Source organism: Sander vitreus, chromosome 3 (genome assembly GCF_031162955.1).
Source record: "Sander vitreus isolate 19-12246 chromosome 3, sanVit1, whole genome shotgun sequence".
NCBI classification, from domain to species: Eukaryota; Metazoa; Chordata; class Actinopteri; order Perciformes; family Percidae; genus Sander; species Sander vitreus.
The window spans coordinates 14385138-14412954 of record NC_135857.1 but is presented as its reverse complement, the minus strand read 5'-3'; the positions used below and the strand labels follow the sequence as shown (position 1 = coordinate 14412954).

The 27817-nt window shown below is 42.7% G+C and overlaps 2 protein-coding genes across 3 annotated transcripts; one reads left to right on the top strand and one right to left on the bottom strand.

Annotated features, from left to right (window-relative positions):
• Positions 1–2403: 2403 nt before the first annotated feature.
• strn4 (striatin, calmodulin binding protein 4) lies at positions 2404–22779 on the bottom strand. Of its 2 annotated transcripts, XM_078246160.1 has the most exons (19): positions 22122–22779; positions 14453–14556; positions 14222–14298; positions 14018–14096; positions 13680–13865; positions 12751–12813; positions 12178–12355; positions 10864–11020; positions 10204–10299; positions 9734–9852; positions 9458–9633; positions 9224–9271; positions 9006–9127; positions 8732–8899; positions 8501–8641; positions 6619–6717; positions 6410–6496; positions 5339–5527; positions 2404–2703 (listed from the first exon to the last, which is right to left on the bottom strand). In XM_078246160.1, the coding sequence occupies exons 1-18, from the start codon at positions 22416–22418 to the stop codon at positions 5358–5360; spliced, it is 2367 nt and encodes a 788-aa protein (XP_078102286.1). In that variant the 5' UTR covers positions 22419–22779; the 3' UTR covers positions 2404–2703; positions 5339–5357. The 2 variants fall into 2 exon arrangements, with proteins under 2 accessions (XP_078102286.1, XP_078102287.1); XM_078246161.1 differs by lacking the exon at positions 12751–12813 and having other exon boundaries at positions 22122–22768.
• An 899-nt stretch (positions 22780–23678) lies between these two features.
• On the top strand, positions 23679–26857 carry fkrp (fukutin related protein). Its single transcript, XM_078246164.1, has 2 exons — positions 23679–24086; positions 24304–26857. The coding sequence occupies exon 2, from the start codon at positions 24422–24424 to the stop codon at positions 26018–26020; it is 1599 nt and encodes a 532-aa protein (XP_078102290.1). The 5' UTR covers positions 23679–24086; positions 24304–24421; the 3' UTR covers positions 26021–26857.
• The last annotated feature ends 960 nt before the right edge of the window (positions 26858–27817 follow it).

The following is a 27817-nucleotide window of genomic DNA, read 5'->3' as shown; positions in this document are numbered from 1 at the left end:
TTTTTTTTCTTTTACAAGTTATACATTGTCATTATCAGTCACAAGCAAGTTCTATGCCTAGCAAGGAAGAATGATTCACTTATGATACTACAGTATTCTTACATCTTAATAATCATAATCAAAGAAAAGAAATGCAAGAAAGAAAACATGGAATGATGGACATTTACAGCATCTCTAGTCATCATTTACAACCTCTGTTTTGATTTCTTCTTTTCTTTTTTGATGTGTCATACTGATTTGTCTTAAGTCTCAGAGAGGGGCCATCTCTTAGTCTCACTATCGCATTACTGAGCCACAGCAGGTTCCACCCTTGTAGTATTTACTCCAGATTGTAGAAGAAATACCTGCGAAAAACATTATTTCTGCACCCTGTCTGTAACCACTCCTCACCAGAAGCATCCACTATTAGATGTAGTGCAAAGTGGAGCCAAATAGTAGTTAAATGTGATAACAGGACATTATGTCCAGCAGCAGTACAATAATGTATTTGCACCCAGATCTTGTCTAATGTCAGACAACAGTCCACCACCCCGCTTCAGTAAACTATGACTGCTAGTGTCGCCAGTGTTTAGGAAAGGAGCATTTACCTCTAGGCTACTTTGAACCTTTAGATCTGACCTCTGACCCCGAGTGTGACCCTGTAATCTTGAAGAGGTGGAGGGTGCCCTTTAACCAACTGATTTAAAACCAGATTTTATCTTCTCAAGGCAATAAAATGAAATTACCGGTCAAGTCATTTGAAGTCAGGTCAGCTGTTAAGTGACCTAAAGCAAACAAACATGTCCTGCACATAACAGTAGAAATGCAGGACACAGACAGAGATAGATGTGAGGTGTCTCAGAGGAACAATGTTTCCACCTACGCCAAATTCACTGGGTTACGTTCAAAATAGCAGAACCATAACAAGACAGATTAGGTGCTGAGTCATGCTACGGCTATCAACCGACACCTACAGATCTTAAATCAGTCCTTTCTTTTTTCTTAAATGACAAAAGTGGCTGAATTTAAAATTACTTTCTTCTTTCTCCCTATGGGGCCATTTTCTCCCAGCATGCCTCTTGAAAAAGAGGAAACCAGCTTCACCCATCTTCTGCCCTATGGGTAATGTGCTACTGTGCAACTGATGCACGTCAAAAACAAGACGAGGGAACCTCGCCTCAACACACAAGTGAAGGTAATGTCAAGCTTCTTTTCTTTTTTTTTTTCTTCTTCTTCTTTTTTTTTTTTTTGAAAGCCTGAATAAATAACAAGCCAGAACTGAGCACCGCCTACAAACTGGCACCGACTTGAAAATGAAATGAAAAAGACGATCCGAACAGCTCTGATCTGAGGATGGGTTTTCAGTCCTTCCTTCAGTGGTCCTCACTGTAATATAATTATCATCAGCTCTGTACACTCCTCAAGCCTGAAACGATCAATGCTGACATTACAGTGACCGTTCATTCTGAAATGTGACCACAGTTAATAAAATGATTTTGACGGTGAAATGTCATTTAAAAATCAGATTCACTCTATAGCCCGATGATTGAGAAACACAGTCTCTCTTTCTCACACGTACACACACAAAACAGGTCCCTGATTCTGACTCAAGACTGACAAGGTCTTTCATAGCACCGTGATTTAACTAGTGCATACACAAACACACACACCTACCCATCTGTACAGTAAAAAGCACCAAATGACACAAACCGAGTGTCATTTGTTGAGAGCACACAGACTGTCCTCGCTACCAGACTTTGACTGCACTCTCATATCCATCTTTAGCTAATTCATTTGGGGTGAAAGCATCAGTGTCCAGAGTTTAAACTGTACATCTGTAGAAATAGACCATGATTGTGGAAATATGTGAATTTATCTTGTACAGCAGAGAGACATTTTATCTCACACACAACTAGAGGCAGAATCACAGGGACGCTATAATTCTCAGACATTCAATGAGACTTGGCCATAAAGTTGAAATTAAAGCTATTTGTTCAACACTGGTTAGCAACTGTCTAATGCCTCCTCACACACACACACACACACACACACACACACACAACTAAGTTCAACAACCTAGAATACGACACCACACACACGCTACCTGGAGTCTTTGGAATGTAATACATTGATTCCCAATGAAGAGGTTGGTCAGGTGTTTTCTGCAGACACTGGGAAAGATAACTGTTATTAGTCATGCCTACCATACTTATGTTAGCCACAAGCAATTTGTAAAAAAAAAAGAAAGAAAAAGGATCTCAAATGAAATGCGGTGGTGCATTATGTGTGCTGTGCAGTGAGAGAGTTTCCTCGTTGGTTTCCCTGGGAAATGTGAGTAGTGTGTCAGCAGTTCAAGCACACACACACACACACACACACACACACACACACACACGGTGGTTTGTAATAAGCACTGGTAGAATGAAGAAAAAAAAAGAAGCAAAACAGAATATTGTAGTGTAGAAAAGTGTTACTCCAAACATGATTAGTCGAAAAAGGAGCAGAAAGGGTTTTTTGTTTTTATAAAAAAGCAGTGTGATTAGTATTACAAGAAGTCACTGAGGCATCAGAGAACAGTGAGGAACTAAGGGGAGTTGACGTCCTGTGGCGATGACCCAGCCAGTGGGGTGCAGGACAAGTGTGTGTGTGTGTGTGTGTGTGTGTAAGCAGGTGAAATGTGTCCACTGTTGTCTTCAGTCTCTTTTTGCCCAGTTGTTTTTGACTCTAAAAAGGCAAAAAAGAAGGTAAACAAAGTTAGACCAACAGCCGCTCAGAACTGCTCATGAAACTGACATGAAAGGCAAAACATATTGGGTCCCATTTTAATTTGAAAAACCTACCCAATTTGGTAATTTAGAGTTGTAAAAAAATCATACGAGATAAAATAAGTCACACAACAAAACAAAAATTAAATTATATTTGAAGGAGAATGTAATGTTTTATAGTGGGGGGAGAAATAAATTGGACATTTCAGCCAGAGAGGATTCAACAAAGAACCATCCAAGGGATAACATGTAAAGTGTAAACACCTATTTCCAACATGGTACCTGATGTCATAGATAATCTGAAGCCATGGATTCAATAATCTAAAATTATTTTAAAAAGGGGCTATGTGTTGAGGTCCACTGTAGATTTACTTAGAAACGAAGGATATCCATATACAGTGGGGCAAAAAAGTATTTAGTCAGCCACCAATTGTGCAAGTTCTCCCACTTAAAAAGATGAGAGAGGCCTGTCATTTCCATCATTGGTACACTTCAACTATGAGAGACAAAATGAGAAAACAAAAATCCGGAAAATCACATTTTTAATGAATTTATTTGCAAATTCCTCGGGAAAATAAGTATTTGGTCACCTACAAACAAGCAAGATTTCTGGCTCTCACAGACCTGTAACTTCTTTTTTAAGAGGCTCCTCTGTCCTCCACTTGTTACCTGTATTAATGGCACCTGTTTGAACTTGTTATCAGTATAAAAGACACCTGTCCACAACCTCAAACAGTCACACTCCAAACTCCACTATGGCCAAGACCAAAGAGCTGTACCAAAGGACACTAGAAACAAAATTGTAGACCTGCACCAGGCTGGGAAGACTGAATCTGCAATAGGTAAGCAGCTTGGTGTGAAGAAATCAACTGTGGGAGAAATTATAAGAAAATGGAAGACATACAAGACCACTAATAATCTCCCTCGATCCGGGGCTCCACACAAGATCTCACCCTGTGGGGTCAAAATGATCACAAGAACGGTGAGCAAAAATCCCAGAACCACACGGGAGGACCTAGTGAATGACCTGCAGAGAGCTGGGACCAAAGTAACAAAGGCTACCATCAGTAACACACTACGCCGCCAGGGACTCAAATCCTGCAGTGCCAGACGTGTCCCCCTGCTTAAGCCAGTACATGTCCAGGCCCGTCTGGAGTTTGCTAGAGAGCATTTGGATGATCCAGAAGAGGATTGGGAGAATGTTATATGGTCAGATGAAACCAAAATAGAACTTTTTTGGTAAAAACTCGACTCGTCGTGTTTGGAGGGGAAAGAATGCTGAGCTGCATCCAAAGAACACCATACCTACTGTGAAGCATGGGGGTAGAAACATCATGCTTTGGTGCTGTTTTTCTGCAAAGGGACCAGGACGACTGATCCGTGTAAAGGAAAGAATGAATGGGGCCATGTATCGTGAGATGTTGAGTGAAAACCTCCTTGCATCAGCAAGGGCATTGAAGATGAAACGTGGCTGGGTCTTTCAGCATGACAATGATCCCAAACACACCGCCCGGGCAACGAAGGAGTGGCTTCGTAAGAAGCATTTCAAGGCCCTGGAGTGGCCTAGCCAGTCTCCAGATCTCAACCCCATAAAAAATCTTTGGAGGGAGTTGAAAGTCTGTGTTTCCCAGCGACAGCCCCAAAACATCACTGCTCTAGAGGAGATCTGCATGGAGGAATGGGCCAAAATACCAGCAACAGTGTGTGAAAACCTTGTGAAGACTTACAGAAAATGTTGTCATTGCCAACAAAGGGTATATAACAAAGTATTGAGATTAACTTTTGTTATTGACCAAATACTTATTTTCCACCATAATTTGCAAAATAAATTCATTAAAAATCCTACAATGTGATTTTCTGGATTTGTTTTCCTCATTTTGTCTCTCATAGTTGAAGTGTACCTATGATGAAAATTACAGGCCTCTCTCATCTTTTTAACTGGGAGAACTTGCACAATTGGTGGCTGACGAAATACTTTTTTGCCCCACTGTATGTTATGACATTCAAGAGACTTGACTTAAAGGATCAAAAAAAATTAAGATTAAACCTTTTTACCCATAGAATGATTAAAGGTGTACTCCAGCAACCAATTTAGTATTGCACTTATTACAAAGATTGGGTACTTGCAAGAGACAGATTTTAAAAATGAATGGACAAATCTTGACTGTGAAGGCCCATGCACACCTTCAATATCTTATAAACAGGTGCGGAGGAGGAAATGTTCATAGGTGAGAGAAAGGAAAATTCCTGCACACTGTCCTATTCACTTGCAATAAAACAGCTGTTTTACCTTATGAAGGTCTAAGGACCGAAATGTTGTAACAATTAAAGTTTATTGCAGTAAAGCAAATAGGACAGTCTGGGTAATTTTATTTTCTCTCAAAAGAAAATGGACAAAAAAGAAGCAGCAGAGGCCGAGATATCCCGACTTTAAGTTCCTAGTTTTAAAATTACCCAAATACAACTAAATAGTCTTTCATTAAAGCCCTCACTGCCTGTTAAATGTCCTGCTATCAAACTCCACACCCCTAGTTTGTAATACAGGCTTTCTGGCAATGATATGAACAAAAATACCCCCCCCACCCCAATCTCACCAGAATGGCAACAGTGCTTTCAGACAAAGATCTTGGCAAGTGCATCTGAGCCAGCGCTGGCGATGAAGGGCTGTGAAGAGTGGAAGGCCACGTCATGAATGGCTTCGTCGTGCTTCTTCCTGTGAGCCGTGATCTCCTGCACGCACGTCCTGTTGTCCAGCATCCACAGGCGCACCGAGCAGTCGTGGCCTGAAGGCGAGCAGAGGGCGTGTGGAAACAAAGACAATAATGTTATGATGGGCAAAGATCACTGTGGAGTGCAATGTGAATGAATCCTTTATATTGTTTTATAACTAACAGACTTAATGCACAGCTTCATCTGCAATGGATTATAGTGTCATTTTAGCCAAGACTGCAGACTGCAAAGAGGCTTTCTGATTGTTTTTATTTCATCTAAACATACATTTGATGCTGTATAGTAGATAGTATATATATAGTAAAAAAAAAAATGTGTGTACAGAATGGACGCAACATTAAAAGGAACTGGCATTAAAATCCCTCTCTGGCTACGATGATTACTGTTATATGAAGACGTGGAGTGGGAATAAGATCATAGTTTACAGTACTTTGAAAATGATATTAGAGATGAGCCGATACGGATACCAGTATCGGCTCCGATACTGCCTAAAGCGCTGGTATCGGTAAGTACTGGAGTTTATACATCGATCCGACACCACGTAATAAAGCCCTAAAGAAAATCTACGTTAAAGTAGTTTATTTATGTTCTTTTTCCGTTATAACTGACTGTCAAACTGCATAATAAAAGAAAGTTCTGTGGCATTCATGTTTCAGAAAGAGTTTAACCTGAGCCAGACCGACAACAAAGTCAAAATAATAGCACATCCATACAGGGATACTAGTATACAGTTGTTAAAACATAATAAAATATATGACACACTGATATCGGATCAGTACTCGGTATCGGCCGATACGCAAGTTCAGGTATTAGAATCGGAAAGCAAAAAATTATATCGGGCCATCTCTAAATGATATAGATTGTCTTTATTTCAGAGGAAGCCCGATTCTAAGACGTTCCCCTAATTAAGGACACACAAGCTGAGTGGTACTCACTGCCAGAGATGAGGTAAGTGCCTTTAGGGTCTGTAGTGAGACAGGTGACAGCGTCCAGGTGAGCCACCATCGAGTGGACAACTTTACCTGTACAAACACACAAAGCAAGCTTATAATGACGCATTTACATTCCAGGAAAAAAAAAAAGTCAGTCGACAGAGTAAAAATAAACAAATGACCAGTACATATAAAAGACTTCCTGCAGATACCTGTCTTGTTGTCTAGGAAGCGGATGGTGCGGTTCTCATGTGCAGTGATGGAGACGGGCTCAGATGGGTGACTGACCACACGGTTGATCAGCTCACTGCCTGCAAAGGAAGACAAACAACTACATTTGAAGCTCACTTTTTTTTCTCTACTCATCTAACCAAGTATTTTTAACTTATGTCAGGCGGGTAATATTACTTGTTACTTAATCTATATCGATGACGGTTTAATTACAGGATAGTACAGTGCCACCGGAAGTTCCGCCAGATGTCCCTCACTATCCGCTTTCTTTGTGTTAACTTTAAACTCCTGTCCGATGGAGCAACATTAACCAAACCTCTGAGCAACGTTACATGCTGAAAAAGGGCAAGCTTTGAGGAAAAATTGGATCGTGCAACAAGACAGGCCTGCTTGGTTCGTTCAGGAAAAAGATTGTAAAGATTGACAAAGAATGTTTACGGCATTTACTCTCTAACTGGGACGTTTTGGGAACTATTGGCGGGGATTTGCTATGGACAAAAATACACCTGGCGATACACTGGTAAGAGCAAATTACGTTAGCTCCAGCTAATTTATATAGCTCACTTTACTGTAATGTGTGAACAGTTAAAGGTCCCATGGCATGAAAATTTCACTTTATGAGGTTTTTTAACATTAATATGAGTTCCCCCAGCCTGCCTATGGTCTCCCAGTGGCTAGAAATGGCGATAGGTGTTAACCAAGCCCTGGGTATCCTGCTCTGCCTTTGAGAAAATGAAAACTCAGATGGGCCGATCTGGAATCTGCTCCTTATGATGTCATAAGGAGCAAGGTTACCTCCCCTTTCTCTGCTTTGCCCGCCCAAAGAATTTGGCCCGCCCATGAGAAAGAGAGAGACATCATGGCTTGCAAACAAGCAAAGTGGCAGTTGGTCAAGCCCCCCCCTCTCTCCTCAATAGCATTTACAGCTACAGACACAGAAATGGCACATACTAAGGAAAGCTCATTGTGGGACTGGCTCTAATGGCTGTAATTCTGCACCAAGGCTGAATTTCGGAGACTTCAGATACAGTATTAGGGGACCACTAAGGCCTATATAAAAGAGACTTCAGATACAGTATTAGGGGACCACTAAGGCCTATATAAAAGAGACTTCAGATACAGTATTAGGGGACCACTAAGGCCTATATAAAAGAGACTTCAGATACAGTATCAGGGGACCACTAAGGCCTATATAAAAGCATCCAAAAAGCAGCATGTCATAGGACCTTTAACTTCATTTAATATTGTGTGGGGTTTTCTTTTGCGGGGTGCAAATGTTCCACCTAAACAAACAAGTTACTGTACTTCCTGAGAACATTTTGAAGAGCCGGAGCTGCGTCCGGAGCGATTGTGATTGGTTTAAAGAAATGCAAACAACTCCTGACCATTTTTTTTCCTCCTATCCAGGAGTGTATGCTCCAGTTGCCAGACCTTCCTTGGCAGCGCTGTGGCGATAGGTCTGGCAATGCGTTATTTTTTTTCACATGGATGTTAGTTACCTTCCGCTTTCTTTGTGTTGTAATTTTAAACTCCTGTCAATTAATGAGGACTATGGTTAACTGCTCCTTATATCTGTCCAATCTCAGTTTTCTGTTGCACAACTAAAACAACTTTTGAACGTACGTATGTTCCACCAAAACAACTTCCTTCCCAAAGCTATTTTTCAGCGGCACCGTTGCTCTGTACGGCACTTAGCGCCGCCCATGGCGATTGTGATTGGTTTAAAGAAATGCCAATAAAGCAGAGCACGTTTTCCTCCCATCCCGGAATGCTGCGTGGACTAGCCAGACCCTCCTCGCGCTGTGGAGATAGGTCTGGCAATGCGAGACTACTCATTACTACAAACTATGGTCCAGAACATACCATCCTTGGTCTGTGTCTCTAGCGCAGTGATGCTCTGCTCTGTGTTGAGGTCGTAGAGCAGCGTCTCACCGGCGTCAAATGACACCACCACCTGGTTGGGGTCAGTGGCCACAAAGGCTACCGAGGTGGGTGTTCCGTGTTCTGGGAGAAGAAAGGAGATAGTGAAGTTGTGAGAAATGGACGCAATACAAAGCTCAAACGCACATCTACACGCTCAACACAGACGCCTACCTTTCTCCTTATTGAAGACTGACAGGCAGGGAGCGGAGTTCTGAGGGTCCCAGACGCGAATGGTGCCATCGGCTGAGCACGAGGCAAGACGATGGTGAACTGCAGAGTAAGTTAGACCCCATACGCTGTCATCGTGGCCGGCTAGTACACTGCTCTCGATGCCAGGATCTGGATGGACAAACGCACATATAAAAAAAAAAAAAATTAAAAAAAGGAACACGTTTGGAACACAAATTGGAATATTACTATTACTCTGCAGTTGAGAATGACTGACCATAGTTATCGTATGGATCCACATTTAGGTCTGGCATCTTCCAACATCTGACAGTTCCATCTAGACCCCCGCTGTAGCAGGATTCTCCGTCCTCGCCCATGGTCAGAGATAGAACAGCTCCACTGGAGAGAAAGACCGAGGCATCAGTGGTTGCACTGCATCTGTGCATGTCAGTGACATGTTTTGTGCACAAGGTGTGAATGTGCATCTCAACTCACCTGTGTGCTCTAAATGTGTAGATGGGCTCAACATCCAACGCTGCGTTCCTGTGGAGGGACACGCTCTTATTAATTTGCTTCTTAGTTTTATTTCTTTGCTGCGTTTGATTTTACATTTGTCCGTTATCCGTCCTCTTGCTGCCTTTGGAGTGAGTTATAAAGTATGAAAAGTGCTATATCAATACATTTCTTCTCAATTTCCTTTTACTCCCTGTGGATCTAAAAGGTTCTTACTTTTTAGAGTGCATGGCCTTGTTGAGGTTCCACAGTTTTAGTGTTCCGTCCTCAGAGGCTGTGAGCAGCACCGCTTGGCTGGGGTGAAAGGTCAAAGCGCGGATGGCATCGAAGTGGCTGCGTAGTGTGAAACGAGGGTTCCATGTCTTCTTGAACTCATCTCTGTTATCCTGCATCTGACGGGACAGACATTTAAAAAGGGTCAACGATCAAAGTGTGCACATTACGTGTACGCTGGATTACATGCCATGTATTGACCAGAACACGTGTAATTACATCCATGGAGAGATCGTTGTCATTGGCAACGGTGAGATCAGCCAGTTCACCCAGGTTCATGTCCCCTCCTCCAACGGCATCCATAATGAAGACGTCAGAGGAGAAACCCAGGGCGCCACCTGCAGGTTTGGAGGTAAAAAAATAAAAAAAAAATTACCGCAAAACATCATGGCACTATAAATAAAGGCTGAGATGAAGAGAATGATTTTTAGGTCTCTCTGGCAAGAGTCCTGCACTCCATGTATCTTGTTTCCTTACTCCCACACTGTGTACCAGAGGATATAATTATATGTGTAGGAGCAGTTTTGTAAGTTTACCCCTACGCAGGCTTTAAAATTGAACAAAACTGAGACAAGACCGCATCTACATTTGTGGGTCAATGTCTAAGCTACAATCATGCGTGTGGGATTGATAGTAGAGGATGGTACATATTTTTTTTCAACGGGGCGTATTCGGTGGGGGAGTCTTACCTTCCCCGGAGCGAGCCTGTCCCGATACAGAGGGGGGCGGGGTGGGTTTAGAGGGGAAGTCCGACATCATGCCTTGTAACTTGTTCCTGCGGTTCTCTGAACCCGGCATGAGGAGAGAGACACAAAACATCCAGTCATGCAGAGAGGCGAGGGAAGGATGGACAGGCCAGCAAACGGACAGATGAGAGACAGACGAATGTAAACAGAGGCAAAAATATATACTTGATTCTTTAAATACAAAACATACAATTTTAAAGATTCTTTTTGAGAGAGGATGCAATCAAGTAAGAGCACAGGGTAACAGTGTAAATATGACTCAACGAATGAAATGTGGACATATAAAAAGAGAAGGCAGCATGCGGGATAACCTTTAAAAATGACCCCGCGCCACATAAAATACATCTACAGACAGAGATGACAGCGACACAACTCTAAAGAGTCACAGACTGGCAGCTCGTGAAACAGGACAGAGAGACAGGTGGTTGGGAAAAGAGGTTGGTTTTATTGACAAGAAGAGATGCCAAGACACAATGAGAAGTAAAAGATAAAAAGGTGAGCGGGGAGGGGAGGAGGGGGGGGGGTGGCGAAAAAGACCGCTACACTGGTGGCAGTGATTCTGACAGTGCTGGTGCTGATGATGTTGCTATGGCAACAGCGTACCTAACTCCCGTCCGTCCCCCGAGATCCGGGCCTCTCCCGCCCCCTCCCCCTCCTCCCCCGAGCCCAGGAAGTCAAATTCACTGAGGGCATCTTCCGAGTCGTCTTCGTCCTCCTCGTCCTCCGGGTCCAGGTCTGTGGTCATGGGCTCCGCACCCATCTGGACATGAGGCCAGAAAAGAGAAGAGAAGGTCGATTATGGGATTAGTCAATGAATAAATAAAGTTGTTGCCGTTTATAGTTTGTGTTCTCACTTTTCCTCGTCTTCCTGATTTCATTTCTTTTTTTGTGATTAACAATTTTTATTTACTTTTTTAAAAACAACAACAAGACAACAACAAGAACACCCCCCCCCCCCCATCGTCATCACCACCAACCTAGACAAAAATCCAGAAAAGATGACACAGTAAACTACAATATTCAAGACCATACAACAAAGTAATGACAAAATAGACCATAAACTGAAAACCAAATAAACATATGTATAAATGGAAACAACATAAGCAACATATACACGTCTCTCGCCAGCACAAATGCTTCTTAGGAGCCTTCCAGAAAGCTTAAGTACTTTCCTCTTTTTTCCTGTGAAGACATCCAATCTGGCGAACCGTTTGTATGACATCTTTTCAAACGCTGCCACCCAAGCCATCTCACAAACCCACTCTTGGATTGACGGTACCCCTTCATTCTTGCATCCTCTTAGAATAGTCTGTCTGGCTATCATTAAACTAGTCTGGACCCAGCTTCTTATGTGCTTATCTATCCCGTTTTAGGATTGGCCCGTCTCCCAGAAAAAATAATCTTAGGCTAAATGGAACCTGGCTTCCTGAAATCCGACATAGGTTATCATGTATCACCGTCCAAAATTCCTGGACCATAGGACGTGAAGTAATTGGCCGTCCTCTGTCTTACATTTCCAACGATTTGGTGTGCCCTTCAGACAAATTCTAAACAATCTGAGGGAGTCCAATAGAAGTGATGCATAATCTTGAACTGAATGAGGCGCACCCTCACATCGCGTGACATGGTTTTAATATTCCTACAGATTCTATCCCACTCTTCATCATCCAGTGTAATACTCAGCGATCCCTTTCCCATGTTTCCTTGAGGGCCGTCCAGGCTCAATCCCCCGGTTCTGCATAAGCATAGAATATTACCCAGAAACCTCATGACCTTTCCCATATTTCATCAACACCTTATCTAAACATTCTGGTGCCTTCGGGGTTGAAGAACTGGATCCAAAAATCCCCACTAACAGATGGCGAAGTTGCAAATATCTGAAAAATCTTAATTTCACTTTCTAATCATTGATTATACCTTTACACGAGACTTCTTGCTCTTGCGCGGTCCATCGATGCAGTCAGTGGCCATGCCTTGGAAGTCATCGTCCTCGTCACTGTCGTCTTCGTCATCATCCTCACAGCCATGCAGGAAGGGGATCTTATCAAGCACCGAGCCGCCCAGACTTTCCTTAGAGCTTTCCTTGCCCGCGTTCCTACAAATGCACACATAATTATTCTCCATTCTGAGTTCAAAAAGATTTTTAGGACAATTCCTTGCAGAGGAAGGCAGGATGACCTCAATTATAATTATATAATACCATATTATAAAAGGTTTGGCCACAGCAGTCTACATTACAGCATCTTTTTTATGATATGTATTTTATAATTATAATAAAGTTTAATGAGTGCAACAACTATGAGTTTCATGTGGGTTTTTTTAAAGCTTTCCTATACCAACATTCAATTTTATTTCTATCCTAAAATATTCAAACTTTTTTATCTTTACATGGCAAAATATGTATCTGCCTGTACATATGTTTTTTTGTTTTTTTTCAATAACAGGTAAACAAACTTAATAGGTCTGTTTTTTTGTTTTTTATAATCTTACCATGTTCTCATGATGGAGGATGCCCTCCGTTTTAGACATCTTTTCTGCATCTTGTTCTGTTGGCTTTTGAGATTAGGATGTGCTATTGTTTCACTGTCTTCACATTTCTGCTACAGACAAATGCTACTCACAAAGCAGCTTTATGATACAATGATGAAGTGTCTAATGTTAACACTGCAGTAAGTAAGAACTCCTACTTATTATCTCAGCTACGCTTTAGTCACCTGCACATTTTTTCTCTGGTAAAGTTTTAGTTTCTAAGCATAGCACCGTTTAGAACGATATTGCACTCTGCAGACTCTGCTTTGTGTAAAGGTCGAGACACACCAAGCCGATAAACGGCCGTCGGACAGTCTGGCGAGGTCAGTGACTCGAGTCCGTTCGTCGTGTTCCGTGCCGTCGTCCGTCGGCCTTCATTTTGGCCGATTTGACTCGGATGTGGAATCGGAAGGCGGGCACTGCCGGCAGTCGGACTCAAATGACCAATCTGATTGGTGGAGTGCTAGCCCTTGACTATTACGTCTCGCGCACGCGCAGAACGTACGCTCAAGTCGGCATCGCTTCAGTGTGTTCCGAGGCACTTTTTGGACCTCGGGGAGCCGAATGATCAGTCCGACTGCCTTTTCTGCCGACGGGCGGCCGTCGGCTTGGTGTGTCTCGGGCTTAAGAGGTCTTTGTCAGATGATCTTAAGCGGAGAACCCACTCTGTACAGTGGGGTGTGCGCACTACCTTTAGCACTGAAATGCCCCATATCGGCATGGCATGTAAATAAGGCCATGTCTATAAAGGGGTGGTGCAAGACTGAAAGCCTATGGTGTCAATATATGCCAACAGAAGTTTGACAACAACTGACAAACTAAAACAAAGAAAATGTCAATCTTTGTTTCACTCATATGAAGTGCCATGATTTCGACCACCACCGTCTCACCTCTTGATTTGTTCCTCTATCTGTCTGACCAACAACGACTCTCCACCTGCCCGGGGCTCAGGCTCAGGACAGGTTTCACTGGGCGGAGGCCCGTTAGCCTCGGGGCTGCTCCGCCCGAGCAACGAGCGCACACGCTTAGACCGCATGTCCAGGATAGTGTCTGAATAACCCACTTCCTCAAGATATCTACATTCACAGGAAAAAGAACACAAACATTTACTCACACCCATATAAACCAATCTTTGTAGTGTAGATCTCACGTTAAAGTACCGATGGAACACATTTGTATGGTACTGAGATAAAAAAAAAAAAACGAGCTGATGACGAAGAGGCCTTACTTGCGTAGTAGCTGACGACCCTCCTTCCAGGACATCTGATTGGCTGGCTCAGAGTCTGACTCAGCCGGCCCATTGGGAACTACAGAAAATAGATTGGTCAATAGTGATGCAACAGCAGAAAAAGAGAAAAGCAGAAACTTTTGAGTTGCTCTGAAAATAAAGCAGCAGTAACATAGTAATATATAACGGCTTGGTTAAACATACGTTGGTCTGTCTCTGTCTCTGGTTTCTTGTCTCCTGGACTCTGGTCGTTTCCTGTCTTCAGCTTCTGGTGCTTAGTCCTGCAACCCCACAAAACACCACATGAGGGCAGCATTACAAGCAAATATAGGAAAATCTTTCACTATCAAATCACTATGCCTCGAGCATGCAAAATCTAATGACAGCAGGCTGAGTGGATAACAGACACAGTGAGTTTCCTGGCATTTGGATTACCTCTCTTGTTTGAGGGCGTACTCCAGCATTTTAATCCGCCTCACCAGGTCCTGTTTCATATTCTCCTGCCCTTTCCTCTCACCCTGTAGGAACGCCACCTGAGCCTAACACACACACACACACACACACACACACACACACACACACACACACACAGAACACAAAGAACCTTTAGAAAAGTCACACATACAGCAACCATTCTTAATATATGATCATTCATATTGACACCATAACCGCAGTGAATTGGCTAAAAAGCATGTGCGGTCTCAATTAAAGCTAGCAAAGCATTTAATATCAACAGAGATCACAAGAAAAGACCGTGAACCGTGAAGGCAAAAGTTTGATGTGACAAGCATAGCAAACATGACCTCTGAGAACCCAAAGGAATAAGTAGAGGGTTGTGGAACAGGGCTCTTATTTTTAACTTCTCCTAACCAAAGCCTCAGTGCGCATCTGCAGAAGAAAAACAAGACACACACCGGCCAAATTCAAATACCCTCTTTTAAGACACATCCTTCCTTTGTGTGCTTCCCCTATCATTTTCCGTCCGTTTCCTGCCTCTCTGAGCTGATAAAATTCTTACCTTGAGGAAAGAGAAGTTGCCCATTCTTGTCATATAGCAAACAATTTTTGTGAGAAAAAAAAATAATGTGATAATGAGAGAATGCAGAGTAACGACACTGTCAAGATTTGACGAGGACTATCTTTAGACAGGTTCTTCCCTTGGGTAAGGCATCATATGGCAACACTTGACAAAGATGTAAAAGGGCTGCTGGATTGGATGAAGATGTATACAAGTTTCAAGCATGCTGTGTTTTTGCACATTGCTTCACAGTGGTCAGTTTTTGAGCAAAACTGTGGTTCACAACAAACATCCTGCACTCTGTTGGTTAGAGGAGAAAAATACTCCAGTGGAAAAGAAAACAACAATGATCCCAGTTAGAAAAAAGAAGGCCTACCTCTGTTTCTACTCTCAGGATTTGCACGCAGGTGATTGTACAATAATTTTGCATGGTCACCCTCTCCCTCTCTTTTCTCTCTCTGTGCCAAGCAGTTCTGGAGCATTAATAGGCCTACCGATTTTTTTATAGTCTATTTCTCCTCTGCATGTCCCTGTCTGTGTTCATGAGTCTGCTCCCACATGCAGTTCTGTAAAACTAGAACAGTCTAAAAACACTATCTCATGGGGCAGGGACTCGGTCTACTTGAGAGGGTAGTCATTCACCCGGGAAAGTGCACACGCACAATACAGATAACTTAAAGGTCCAATATGTAATATATTTACTGTAATAAATCCAAAAATGACCCCAATGCGTCATCAGATATTAAGGAAACATGCTAAGTTGAAATACTATCTTTTCTGACAACAATGCTAATGCCAGTATTTTCTCCTTTTGAAATTTCCATTCCGTGACGCCACCATGCTAACCCTGCTAACTGCTACCTAACATTACCGGAGCACCAGGCAAGCGGGCCACGGCTGTTTACAAAGTGTAGCTTGTTCAGCGGCCGTTGCCGACAACGGTGAGTTATTTTAAGCCAAGAGAGGGGGGCTGTAAATCGGGAAGAGAGGACTGTGAGTTTGCAGTGTGTTTAGCGATTGATGCCATAATTCTAAGCCAATAAAGTGTGTTCAGTCGGATGAAGAGGACAGCTAGGTATTGCTATTTTTAGCGGTTCCTACCATAGCTAATTCTAAGCCGAGGAAGCGTGCCTGTCCGTCGGATGGAGAGGACGGCGAGGTTGTTGTGTTTTTAGCGGATCCTACCGTAATTCTAAACAGAAAAAGTGTGTCTGTCAGTTGGGTACAGAGCTCCGCGTGAGCATGGGCTTCTATGACTGTCATTATAGCTAGCATCTAACGTTAGCTACTCCACTGTGCTGTGAAGTAATGTCTGGCTATGTGAGACTAGCAACATTGTTGTGGATGCTGTGGTCTCAGCCTGGCAATCTCCGTGAACTTCGAGTCTGGGGAGGAGGGGGCAGGGGAGACAACTCTCTCCAGTATTTTGAATTTGTACTGTAGTAACTATTTTAAACAATAGCTGTCAGTATTACATATTGCACCTTTAATGTAGTTTATACTTGGCCAAACCGATGAGGAGCACATCAGTTCCTAAAATATGTCAAACATAACACATGAATCAACTGTGTTTATGTATACGGTGCACAGAAAGGATAGATAAAAAAGCACAGCATTCATTTAACAAGCCAGGAAGGACTAGTAAAACACAAAAATCAGCTTAGCCTTGTAAACAGCTTTGCATTAGCATGTAATTTGGTGTGGTTATGTAGTTGATAAAAGCAGCTAGCATATAGTTAGCTGCACATTTCCAGCTGTACACAAGTAGTAATTGTGCAGTTGTGTTTTTTTTAAATGGTACATGCAATACTGTATTTGTACATTTTACACTGCGACATAAATCAGATGTAAATGCTAACATGAAGACCTTAACTGTTTTGCTAGCTGGGCAGTGTCAGAGTGTGGGACATTTAGATATCACAAAAACAGCATGTACATTATATACTGAGTACTAATGGTTGAAAACCGACGGGACATGTTAGTTCACAATAAAATGGCATCTTCAAAGTGAAAGATATGCTTCTTTCAATAAGGGTGTCATTCAAGCTTGACCTAGCATCCACAATAATGACAAAGAACTGTTCTAATACTGTGGCCTGCTGTGGGTCGAATAGAGCCAACTTGGGTAAAATCAGTCAAATTCAAGAAGGTGCAGGGTGGAACATGAGGTCCTCTGTACACAAATAAACTAATCTTGAAGACAGAATCCTCAGTGTACTGACTTGGACGCCCATGAGCAGGGCACCGAACCCCCAACTGCTTGGAGCACCGACTATGTGGCAGCCCCTTTGCTCTGACACCTCTCCATTAATGCATGTATGTGTCCTGTGTGTGCATGTGTGTAATGTACAGTAATAACAACAGAGTGTTAACATTTTTACTTCCAATTGAGGGATTTATAAAGAGTTTCTTCATCATTGTCAGCTCAGCATTGATACACAGTCCTGGTTAAAAACTTAGAGAAAGACAGTGACCAAAACTCGTGGTGTGACAACTAGCTGCAGATAAGTGACTTCTAAGCTTGTCACTTGATAAACAGCTATTATATAGGCCTATTTCACACTGAACGAAGCAAAGAGCTTGAAGCAACAGCAGCTTACTTAGGACAGTCACAGTAATGTCACCCTAGTATGAACAGGCATTTGATCATTTACTGATGTACATTTGAACAATCGCTCTGCTCAATTAAACAAACAAAGTCAATAGTCGGTGATTTAAAATCTTAACACTAAATTATACGAATCAAGCAAAGCGCTTTGTAATTTCCACCCTCTAAAAAGGAATGTGTCTACTTCATCATTAGGGGCAGGGCACACGTTTCTACTCCTACTCACACACACACAGACGAGCTACAACCTGCTCACACGCAGAGATAACCATCACGCCCCTGTGCGCCAGTGTCACACTGTGTTCCTAGAAGGAGAGGTTCCCGGGATTGTCCACAACCTTAAATCCCTGACACTGCTTTGTCGGCCCAAGATAGAGCCAAGGCTGCATGTGTACAGACAAACAAACGCACATTTAAATACTAACATGACAATGAATGCACACTGTAAGAGCTGCCTTTGCCTGATACATACATACATACATACAGGTAGCCAAAACAGAGGGATAGGTGTGTCAAAGGGTTTATTGCTGTATGTCATTCTTTATCTATTACTTAACTACACATTCTTTGGCTCTGACCTGGTTTTCCTTGCTCTTCCTTTATACAGTATTTCTCTTTGAAAGTGGTTTGGCAGCACACAATAGCTATTATATGGACAAGAACAAATACAGCTTTCAATAGATTAGCTTGTGGGTAAAATAAGGTCCCAAAACTAAACGCTCCCATCAAGGTGTGTGAATTAACAAAGAACTATCTACCAGTTTTAATACACATTTGTATTGTTTTTTAGCTTTCACTGGTATGTATCATTGTGCTCTGTGTCTGGTTCAGACAGACAAGGTGTTCTTATCAAGTGACTGACACCTTAATTAAATACAGTAAGAGCCAAAATGGAGCAGCAGGTCAAAAGACATCGCAGTATTTATAAAGAAAGTTGAATTCATTTAAAATATTGTTTCATGTGTAAAAAAATCAACCAATATCGAGGAGTAACAAAATTATTCGTTAGTCTTTTTGGTGTCATTTGATATAGCCCTGTTAACATCGACACTGCGGTTATTTTCACTGTATTATGTTGGTAAACTAACAAAACTAACAAAGTACAAAGGAACGTCGTGCCATCTGATCTCTCTTTCCTGTGGGTGGGTTTTCCTCTGTGTGGCCAACTGCTGCGGACCTTTCCAGAGTTTGTTGTAGCGTGGAGAGCTGACACATTTAGCCTTTTCTGTCAGGTCCCCCCTCCCCTACTAGCTGCAGAACAGGGTCAAGGGCAGCTTTCCTCCTCCACTGGCCACCCTCCATCTTCTCATCCCTTCATCCCCATGAGAGAATCCATGAGCCAACAAGTAGAGCACTGAACAATTCTGTGACAGTATGATTTGATGGAGCGTGTCAGAGTGTGTGTGGTATTTAGCTCAAGTATGACATCCTAAAAAGTTGGGCTTGCTGCCTATGTTTGATTAAAAGATGCTAAATAAGCATTGGGAAGCAAATATACTGCATGTCATGAATGTGTTTGAATAAGAGAGAAAATAAATTATGAGATTCTCAAGATTTCAGGGGAAGAGCTTGGAAATAAACTGAGAAGTACAATACAAAAGGAGAGAATTACAGACCGATAAAAAGAAAGGTAACATCCTAAAAGCACATCAGTACGTATAAAACAGGAGCATCGCAAGTGTGTGGGGGTGGGAGGCACACACTGTAATAATGCAGTGGTATATGAATGTCATGTGTCATGGCTGAGGGCGCAGAGCTATTAATTAGAAATGTGTACCCAGGGGCCCCTAGGGCCTCACTCAACAGGAAGTGATGTAATCTGGGTCACCAGTAATCTGTTCCACACAACTACTGCCACGGTTTATAAACTTAAATAGCTGAAAATGAAAATAATACATGGAGGAACAGGTAAAGGTCTGCCCTTTTCCCTGTAAAAGAAGAGTAGTGACTTGATTCGATGTCTGCTGCACAGTCTGTTTGACTATTAAATTATAATGAGGATCTGGCAACAACAAGCTTGTTCAGACACAGTGCAGGAGTAGTGTAATTTGATAGAATACACTGGAAAACGCTTCTGGTGTGTCTGAAGGACAGCGAGACAAAGCCGCTGCCACCTGTCCCATGTGCTGCTGTCCCATAGTCGTGCTGGGACGTCCCACCTTGCCCAGCATGGGGAGGGCCTTCATTGCTGGCATGTCACCGGAGACACGACACCACAGGTGGCCTTTCACACCAGAAACACACTTACAGAGACAGCACATATGTTACAATCTCACACGCTATGCTACTAACAGACATCCACGCGGTCGCACAAAGAGTCCTATAGTCGTAAGATGATAGAATTGTGCCATCTTAAAGATTGGGGATGGTTTTGCTGTTGCTGGTATCTGTGATTTTGAGTCCTTGCTAGCCTTACGAATGCCATAACAGTTAAAAATGTCATGTGTAGTCGACATGTGAGCAGACTATGAACACATGTACAGTATGGTGCTAACTGCATAGGACATGGCCGGGGGGGCGTGATAAATGGCATTTACAGAGCCCTGCCAGCATGCTGGCAACAAAAGCCAGAGGCCTGTGGCCTGTGGGTGTTAAAATGTAAGCTAGGTCAATTTTTCAGCCTGGCACTCCAGCTACCCTCATTTTCTCTCTCAGCACAGGACGTGGTGCTAATTGTACCCGTGAAACCGGACCATGTGCAGCAAATACGCACACGCAAACAAAGTTCCATAACAAGCACTAATGGCGTGTTGGACATAGCGATGGCCCGCTTCTGCCTTTCATTCCCACTCTTCTCCACACAAAACTATAAAAGCAGCGGACACAACCAGTTTGTTATTGTTCATCCATTTTTTATCGAAAGACTCCTATCTATAGCTACATAGGTTTGAGTTGGGGGCAAAGTGAGAAGCAGAGTGACAGGAGAGAGGCAATGATATTATTATTTTTGTGGTTTTGTCAAGCTCATGAACTCCAGAAGATACTTAATCCTAATTACAAGCAAACTGTGGTTAGAGGAGGAATACCACATACTGTATGGGTTTATGAGTGAAAAGGTGAATTGTTTATCCTTTCAATCCAAACGCAGAGCGAAAATGTCTTTGAATGTGTGCATGTTTTCCTAACCTGCCTTAATCCTGGAACAATTTGATGAGTGAGCACAATCTTGCCCAGCAATGCTCTGCCTCACACAGTTACACGCATGCATGTAGGAATGTTGCATAGTACAACCTCTGTCTTCTGCTGTCAGTCTCTGAATAACTGGGACCATTAGGAGACTCATGCCTTGCTCAAGGGCAATTCTATGGTATTGGCTCACACATTCACATATATTTTTCTTGCCATTTTCAGAGACTCAAATTGATGACCTTTAAGGACACACGCTCACTTCTCCAACCTAAAAGGCAAACGGCACATATATGTGTTTGTAAGTGGCAGGTCATATTTTTTACGTTCAGTCAGGACTTACAAGTGTACTTGTAGATAGCAGAGTAGAATGAAAAAGTATAAATGATACTGACAAATACAACTGCATGCCATTATCCATCTACCACACCACTGACTCACCCATCTGTGTGACAGGCTTGAATTCAAAATGTGGATTTTCTTACAATGCCACCAGCTACATAGATATACACTTTTACTACAAAATATTATGCCTCAAGGAACTTCATCTAAGGAGATTTTGCAGTAAAATGTGATTTAATACATAAACTGCTGGCAGTCTAAAAGGTCACCCAGATCCCTTTCTCTCACTTTGCCAATGTTTTGTGAATAAAATAAAATGCAACATCAAATTATTCCTTATTTTAAAGGGGAATTTCCTTAAGTAAGGACCCCTTTGTGAACTGATGCTTAAATTACTAGGATTATCAAATGCTGTGATTTCAAAAGGGAACTCACGGCTGTGTGACTATTTGTAAGATATGAAAACCTGAGACTTGTCAACTTACAAACCAGGTTTCCACATAAATGCTAAAATGCGGTCCATCTTAAAATGAGTCTGGTACAAGGATGTTTTTGATGTATGCACCTGCAGTAATATCAAAGAGACACTGTATGGTAGCCACACCTAAACTCTGTTTACATCCCTTTTTTTATTTGCTGGATAACTTGCTTGCGTTTGTAGGCTTTTGTGAGTGGAATATAACTGGTTATATTGTCATTTAAAAGCCATTATTGTATGCTTAAAACCTACTGGTGGCTGTTTGACTTTGGCTTTACAGTGGGTAATCATCAGCTGGAGGTTATAGAGTCCCATCTTTGTCATTTAACGTTACTCTCTAGATACATCCTGGTCAATACAATATTATAGGGTGTAATGCTAGCTCGTTAGCATTCTGGCATCCTGCAACTGATTGATTGTAGGGCATGCATGTGTAACGTTACTGTCACAAAGCTCCTGCAGTAACAGTTCTGGCCTTTATTCGGCGTTAACGTTGCAAACCCAGGCTGAATGATTACACATTTAACGTTACCCTGAGTTCGTCTCTCTCAGCCTCCCAGCGGTATTTTTCGGCCTGGAAGCGTCCCCACTCGTACTGGATGAAGTGAAGGATCCCAGGAAGCGTCATACCCGAGTCCCCGTCCTGTAGCTCACGAGCCTGCGACGATCCGGCCATGGCCACGGCTGCTGCCAACGCTCCGGTCGCCGAGGCTGATGTCGGCTGGCCCGGTGCTGCTTTGGGCCCGTTTGGGTTGCGCCCCGATCCGCTGCTGCTGCCGCCGCCTCCGGAGTTCGGGTTTGGTCCTCCGCCGGATCTATCCGCCTCCATTTTAACCGTTCAACCTTTCGCCAGGATAAAGAGGTGGACACGGGCAGAGTGTACGAACAATAATAATAATAAAAAGTACCTCGTACCCTTCTTCCAACCCAGCAGCACTTCGCTATACACTACCCCTTTTCTTCCCTTTCTCTCACGCACAGAACAAAATTACTATTCAGTTAGCAAAATACTACACTTCCGCTTCCGAACCTTCAAAATATAACACGATAATCAAGCTACTATGTGTAACCTCGTGGTCTATTTATTCACCAATATGCCGTGTTTAACATGAATTCTTACTTGAAAATGTTTGCTAAAGTAACATCAGTATATGGCTATCAAATGCCTATCACTCAAAACAAGTCTTAAAATTTTGTTTCCTGCTCTTATTTTGTATATCCCGGATTTGTTTCCTCCTCTTTGCGTTTGCTGTTGAAAATGTCCAATGTCGGCGACAAATAAAGGGCCATGTTTGCAGTAATACACAATGAACATGTCGCTAGGGGAGTTCATTTCCTGCCATTTTGTGAGCATGGATGTTTCAGGTCGGTAAAGGTAGCCAACGTTTGATCCACAACTCTGTTTCCGGTTTGAAGTCGCCACGACACATGGACACAGGTCGACAGATTTTTTTTTCTGCCACATATAGGTCCCTCCGGGTGGGCATATACATCACAGTTTTATTGCAGATCTATAATCATATGGACTTGAATAGGCTACAACAATCTTGAATTTAATTATCCATAAGCATTTTGTGGATACATTATACTCATTTAACCAGATGGGAATATAAATGCATATAATAATTACATAATACGCAATACCTTAAATATTGCAATGGTGCGAGGTAGAAAACCAGCAGTTCAGATGCTGGTTGAAGATTTAAGCTTTGAGTTCCTGGAGAGGTGAGTCCCTTGGCCTGTGCTTTAAGTAAAGACATTAATATGTAGATTGTCCAAGATAACAAACCAAATCAGCCACATACAGCCACTTTTAGTTTTATTTATCTACATATATATCTATATTTTATCACACATTTCTGATATTGTTGTTGTTTTGATGTTTTTTTTAACAAATGTTTTTCTCACATTTTGTGCAATGCCAGCTGCACAGAGGGATGTTCATCGGATAGATCACAAAATGGCAATATGGTAGCCCTACTTTTTTCTTTTAAAATAGTAGAGATTAAATAATAGTTCAACAATACTACATTTTTGAATATGGTGCTTTTATTTCGAAGGATTCAAGTCGGAAGTCTTTATGTTGTTGCTGCGGGCTATACAGACGGCAAGCGTGATAGCTTAATGGTAAATTCGCGTAGTTGGTTTCAGGGATGAGCTCGAGCAAAGTAATGAAATACTCTGATGCGATTTGTGCGCACACAGTTGTAGATTTCTTTTTAAAATGTTGGAGACTCGATTTCAACCACAACCGCACAAACATTAGGTAACAATGCAGATTAATCTCTGTGTTTGTTGCTACGGATTCAGCCAGGTTTTTTACTGCTATGCTACGAGAGCTGGCTGAGATTGACCACCATGAAAACCAAATATAGTACAAGGTTACTGGACATTACGTTGCTAATGCTTCTGATAATAACACGGCTAATAATGCATGATGTGATGGGCTGCAAATGATTTCCTTGTAAAGAATAAAATCGATCCATCCAAATTAAAGGTGAGTTTGTTTTTGTTGATGGGTAATGCAGCTAGATACATTTTATTTATAAAAGGAAATGGCTAGGATAATTCAGTGCACTGCCAGTTTTTTTCAAAACGAAGTAGTCCCTTTTAAAGTAGCATGAGAATGTATTATACAGTCAAGGTATCTTCCTACAGCTGTTATGTACTGTAAAGCCTGTGGGATTAAAAGCAAGTTTTTCTGTCTTTCACAGGTTGTCTTTAACTCTCATTCCTCTACTATTACACGAATTGGGACTTAAGACCCACTGTTGGATTTCTTAATTGAAACTTCTTCTCCTGAGAGAAACTGGAAAGTAAACATCAGTTGCCATGCGTATCAGTCTCTGCCAGGGCCTGTTAACTGGTGCCATCATCCTCAACCTCCTCATTCTCTACTATGTGTCTCGGGCCCAGCAGCAAATGATGGATAAAAGGAAGGAGCTTGGCAGGGGCACGAGGAGAGCTGCCCTACCAGCCTCTGGCCTGGGGGGAGGCCTAGGGCTACTTGTAGGAGCTGGAGGTGAGCCTGGAGGGATTGGAGGTGAGGGACACAGTCGTGGCCCACGTGTGACTGTTCTTCTTCGGGAGTTTGAAAACTTTGAGAATTATGTCGGGGATGTGGCCAATTCCTTCCTCCGCCAGAGATCTGAGCTTCCCTTCCTGGCTGTGGCTGACACGTCTCCGTACCCTCCCCTGGTGCTTCCAGACGGGGCGCGTCTTCTAGTGCTCTCCCCCAGCCCGGACCAGCCACCACAAGCTCACAGGCCAGAGTTCCACGTCCAGACAGAGTTTGTGCTGCTGGTGCCCGATGGGGTGGAGTTGGAACAACCTCGGGCTATCGAGAGGCTGATCAGGGAGTTGGAAGGCGAGGGTGGGGGGCCTGTGAGGCTGGTAGCTGCACCCGTGCTGGCTCGATCTGCTGTGCAGTGTCTCCACCTGCGGGTGAACCTCAGAGAGTGGACAGCCACCTACTCGCCAGCTGCATCTGGGAGCAGCGGGAGTGTGTGTACGGCTTTACAAGGAGATGCGGTTGTCCTCATTCGCACTGAGGATCTTTTTAACCTCTCTGTCCCTCTGGGGCGGCCCCTCTTCTCCTCGCTCTTCGTCCAGACTGCTTTGAGAGGCTGGAAGGTCAAGCTGCTGGAGAGCCCCTGTTTCGCCGCAAACCACCGGCCCCTCTTCAGCTCCGCTCACAACCAGTGGAAGTCCGAAACTCGACTGAAGGAGGCCACAGGGAAGCTAATGAGGAGCTTTGGTCTGAAGCGTCTCCTGCTGCCTGATGGGAAGGAACAGTGGTATGGCTGCAGTAAAGAGACGCCTCGCTGCTTTGGCACTGTGCAGGACGACACTCCAGACTACCTTTATCTGGATCGCTGGACTCCTCCCTGCTGTCTGCGAGCTCTCAGGGAAACCACCAAGTATGTAATCAATATCCTGGAGAGCTCTGGTGTGCGCTACTGGCTAGAGGGGGGGACTCTGCTGGGCGCTGTCCGCCATCAGGACATCATTCCATGGGATTATGACGTGGACCTGGGCATCTACCTGGAGGATGTACCCAACTGTGATCACTTGAAGAACCTGGACTCAGGCTCTCTCGTGGATGCTAACGGCTACGTCTGGGAACGCGCAGTGGAAGGAGACTTCTACAGAGTCCAGTACAGCGAGGCCAACCACCTGCATGTTGACCTGTGGCCGTTCTATGCACGTAATGGCGTCATGACCAAAGACACGTGGACAGAGCACAAACAAGACGTGGAGTTCCCAGAGCACTTCCTGCAGCCGCTGGTACCCATGTCCTTTGCCGGCATCACTGCCTACAGCCCCAACAACCACCGATCCTTCTTGGAGCTGAAGTTTGGAGAGGGGGTTATTGAGAACCCCCAGTATCCCAACCCCACAAGAAAGAGGCTGGACAGAAGCAAATTATGAGATGATAGTTCTTTGTTTACACAGAACTTTTTGCCTTTTAAAACAGCCTAAAAGATGTTGCCTGGAAACTAATATGGTGCTAAAATGACTGCATTTTCTGTTAATTTAACCACATCTATATCACCAGTATAATCTGATGCTTGGTCAAATCTCCTCTATTATCAGTATTTGGATGTAGAGTCTAACCTTGGATTGCGTTTTAGTCTTTGTCAAAGTGGTAAGATTTTGTTTGCAACTGGCATGAACGCTTGAAAGATTTAAATCCGTACATTAGTGTGTTTACATCGGGCATATCTAAGAGTCAAAGACTGGTTTTACTACATGGTGTACTAAATTTGTATGTGTTGTACAGTAAAGTGCAGTACAAAATATGACGAAGATGATACATACTTTTAAATATAGTTTTTTTTTTAAAGCTACAGTGTACATTATCTTAAGCAGGATTTAAGGTGTAGTACAGATTTATTTGTGTTCAATGAAGTGTTTTTTTTTTTCTCAAACAGGTGTTTTATGAATTTTTCGACTGTGTTGCATCGATTTGCACTGGTTCTTTCAGTTTTGCACAGTTTTGAAATGAATGTTAATGCATATCGATGCCATTTGGTACCTGGCAGCTGTAGCGCGGTGAGTAAATTTCCATGTGGTAAAATGAGAACCACAGTGTCATTCATCCTCATCAATTAATTACATATGGCATATGGAGAGGATGAAATGTTGCTCCATCAGGCCTTACTTTTCATAAAAAACATATAACTTTGACTGAATGTGTTATTAAATATTAACCCTTAGCTCAAGCATGCGTGTTACTACTGAGCACCCATTATGTATTAACTGAAATTGCATTTTAATTCAGTAAATTATTCAAAGAAAATAATTTTAAAGAGATGTTGCACATAAAAACGCACCAGCTTCTCTCGGTACGACATGCTTCCTGTAGTGTTACTTGTGTGTGATGAATCATGGTGTAACTCCAGTTCATGAACTGGTAAAATAAAAGAGTTGTAACAGATTATTAATTTCTTTTGAGGATTGTTGACAAATCCATTGTAAATACAGTAAATGTGTAGTATTTGTTTGTATTTCTTGGGCTTTTTGGGCCTATTTGATAGACTAACTGAAGACGGGAAAGGGTGGCGAGAGAGGGGGGACGACATGCAGCAAAGGGCAGCAAGTCGGTCTTAAACCCAGGCCGCTGCGGTAAGGACTGAACCTTAGTATAGTTGCAATTCTTTTTGAACACTAGGTGGCAGAATACACCCAATTATTCTATGGCCTTTGTAACTCCTCTAAGCTTCTGCACTAAGTTGTGTTCACCGAACAGCATTATGGGAGTTCTTTAGCCATATGGCAGATGCCGGAGTGTTTTATGACAGGACAAACAGGAAGGCAGTTTGCTTGTTTGTCTGACTGGTCCAGTGACGTAAACTAGCTTCCTTATCCTACTCAAGAACAAATGACCGTATTTAACAATACCCGTCTTTAGCCTGTTGAGTCTGCACATATTCTATTCCCCAAGATATGTTTGCATTCATCTTATTGCATAACCAACATCATTCATGTATGGCCTTGTAATTAGATCAGCATCTATACCGCTGAGAGGCTGTGTAGTTATTTTTGGATGCAAAAACAAAAGGATTTTCATTTTAAATAGGGTTCGCCTCTTGCATGCTGCTACAGTATGGCATCTGGAATTGACATAATGTAGCTATGGAGTAGGGCTGCACTATATATATATATATATATATATATATAATTATCCTCATCGCAATATTAACTGGCACAATTAACATATCGCAA

What these genes read in the sequence shown, in the direction of transcription:
- strn4 (XM_078246160.1), bottom strand. Translation starts at nt 22,418, where the DNA reads ATGGAGGCGGATAGATCCGGCGGAGGACCAAACCCGAACTCCGGAGGC. An exon ending in AGAGACAGAGACAGACCAAC is followed by an intron (nt 14,097 to 14,221) that starts GTATGTTTAACC and finishes TATTTTCTGTAG; the next exon opens with TTCCCAATGGGCCGGCTGAG. An exon ending in TACACATTTAGAGCACACAG is followed by an intron (nt 9,128 to 9,223) that starts GTGAGTTGAGAT and finishes CTTTCTCTCCAG; the next exon opens with TGGAGCTGTTCTATCTCTGA.
- fkrp (XM_078246164.1), top strand. Translation starts at nt 24,422, where the DNA reads ATGCGTATCAGTCTCTGCCAGGGCCTGTTAACTGGTGCCATCATCCTC.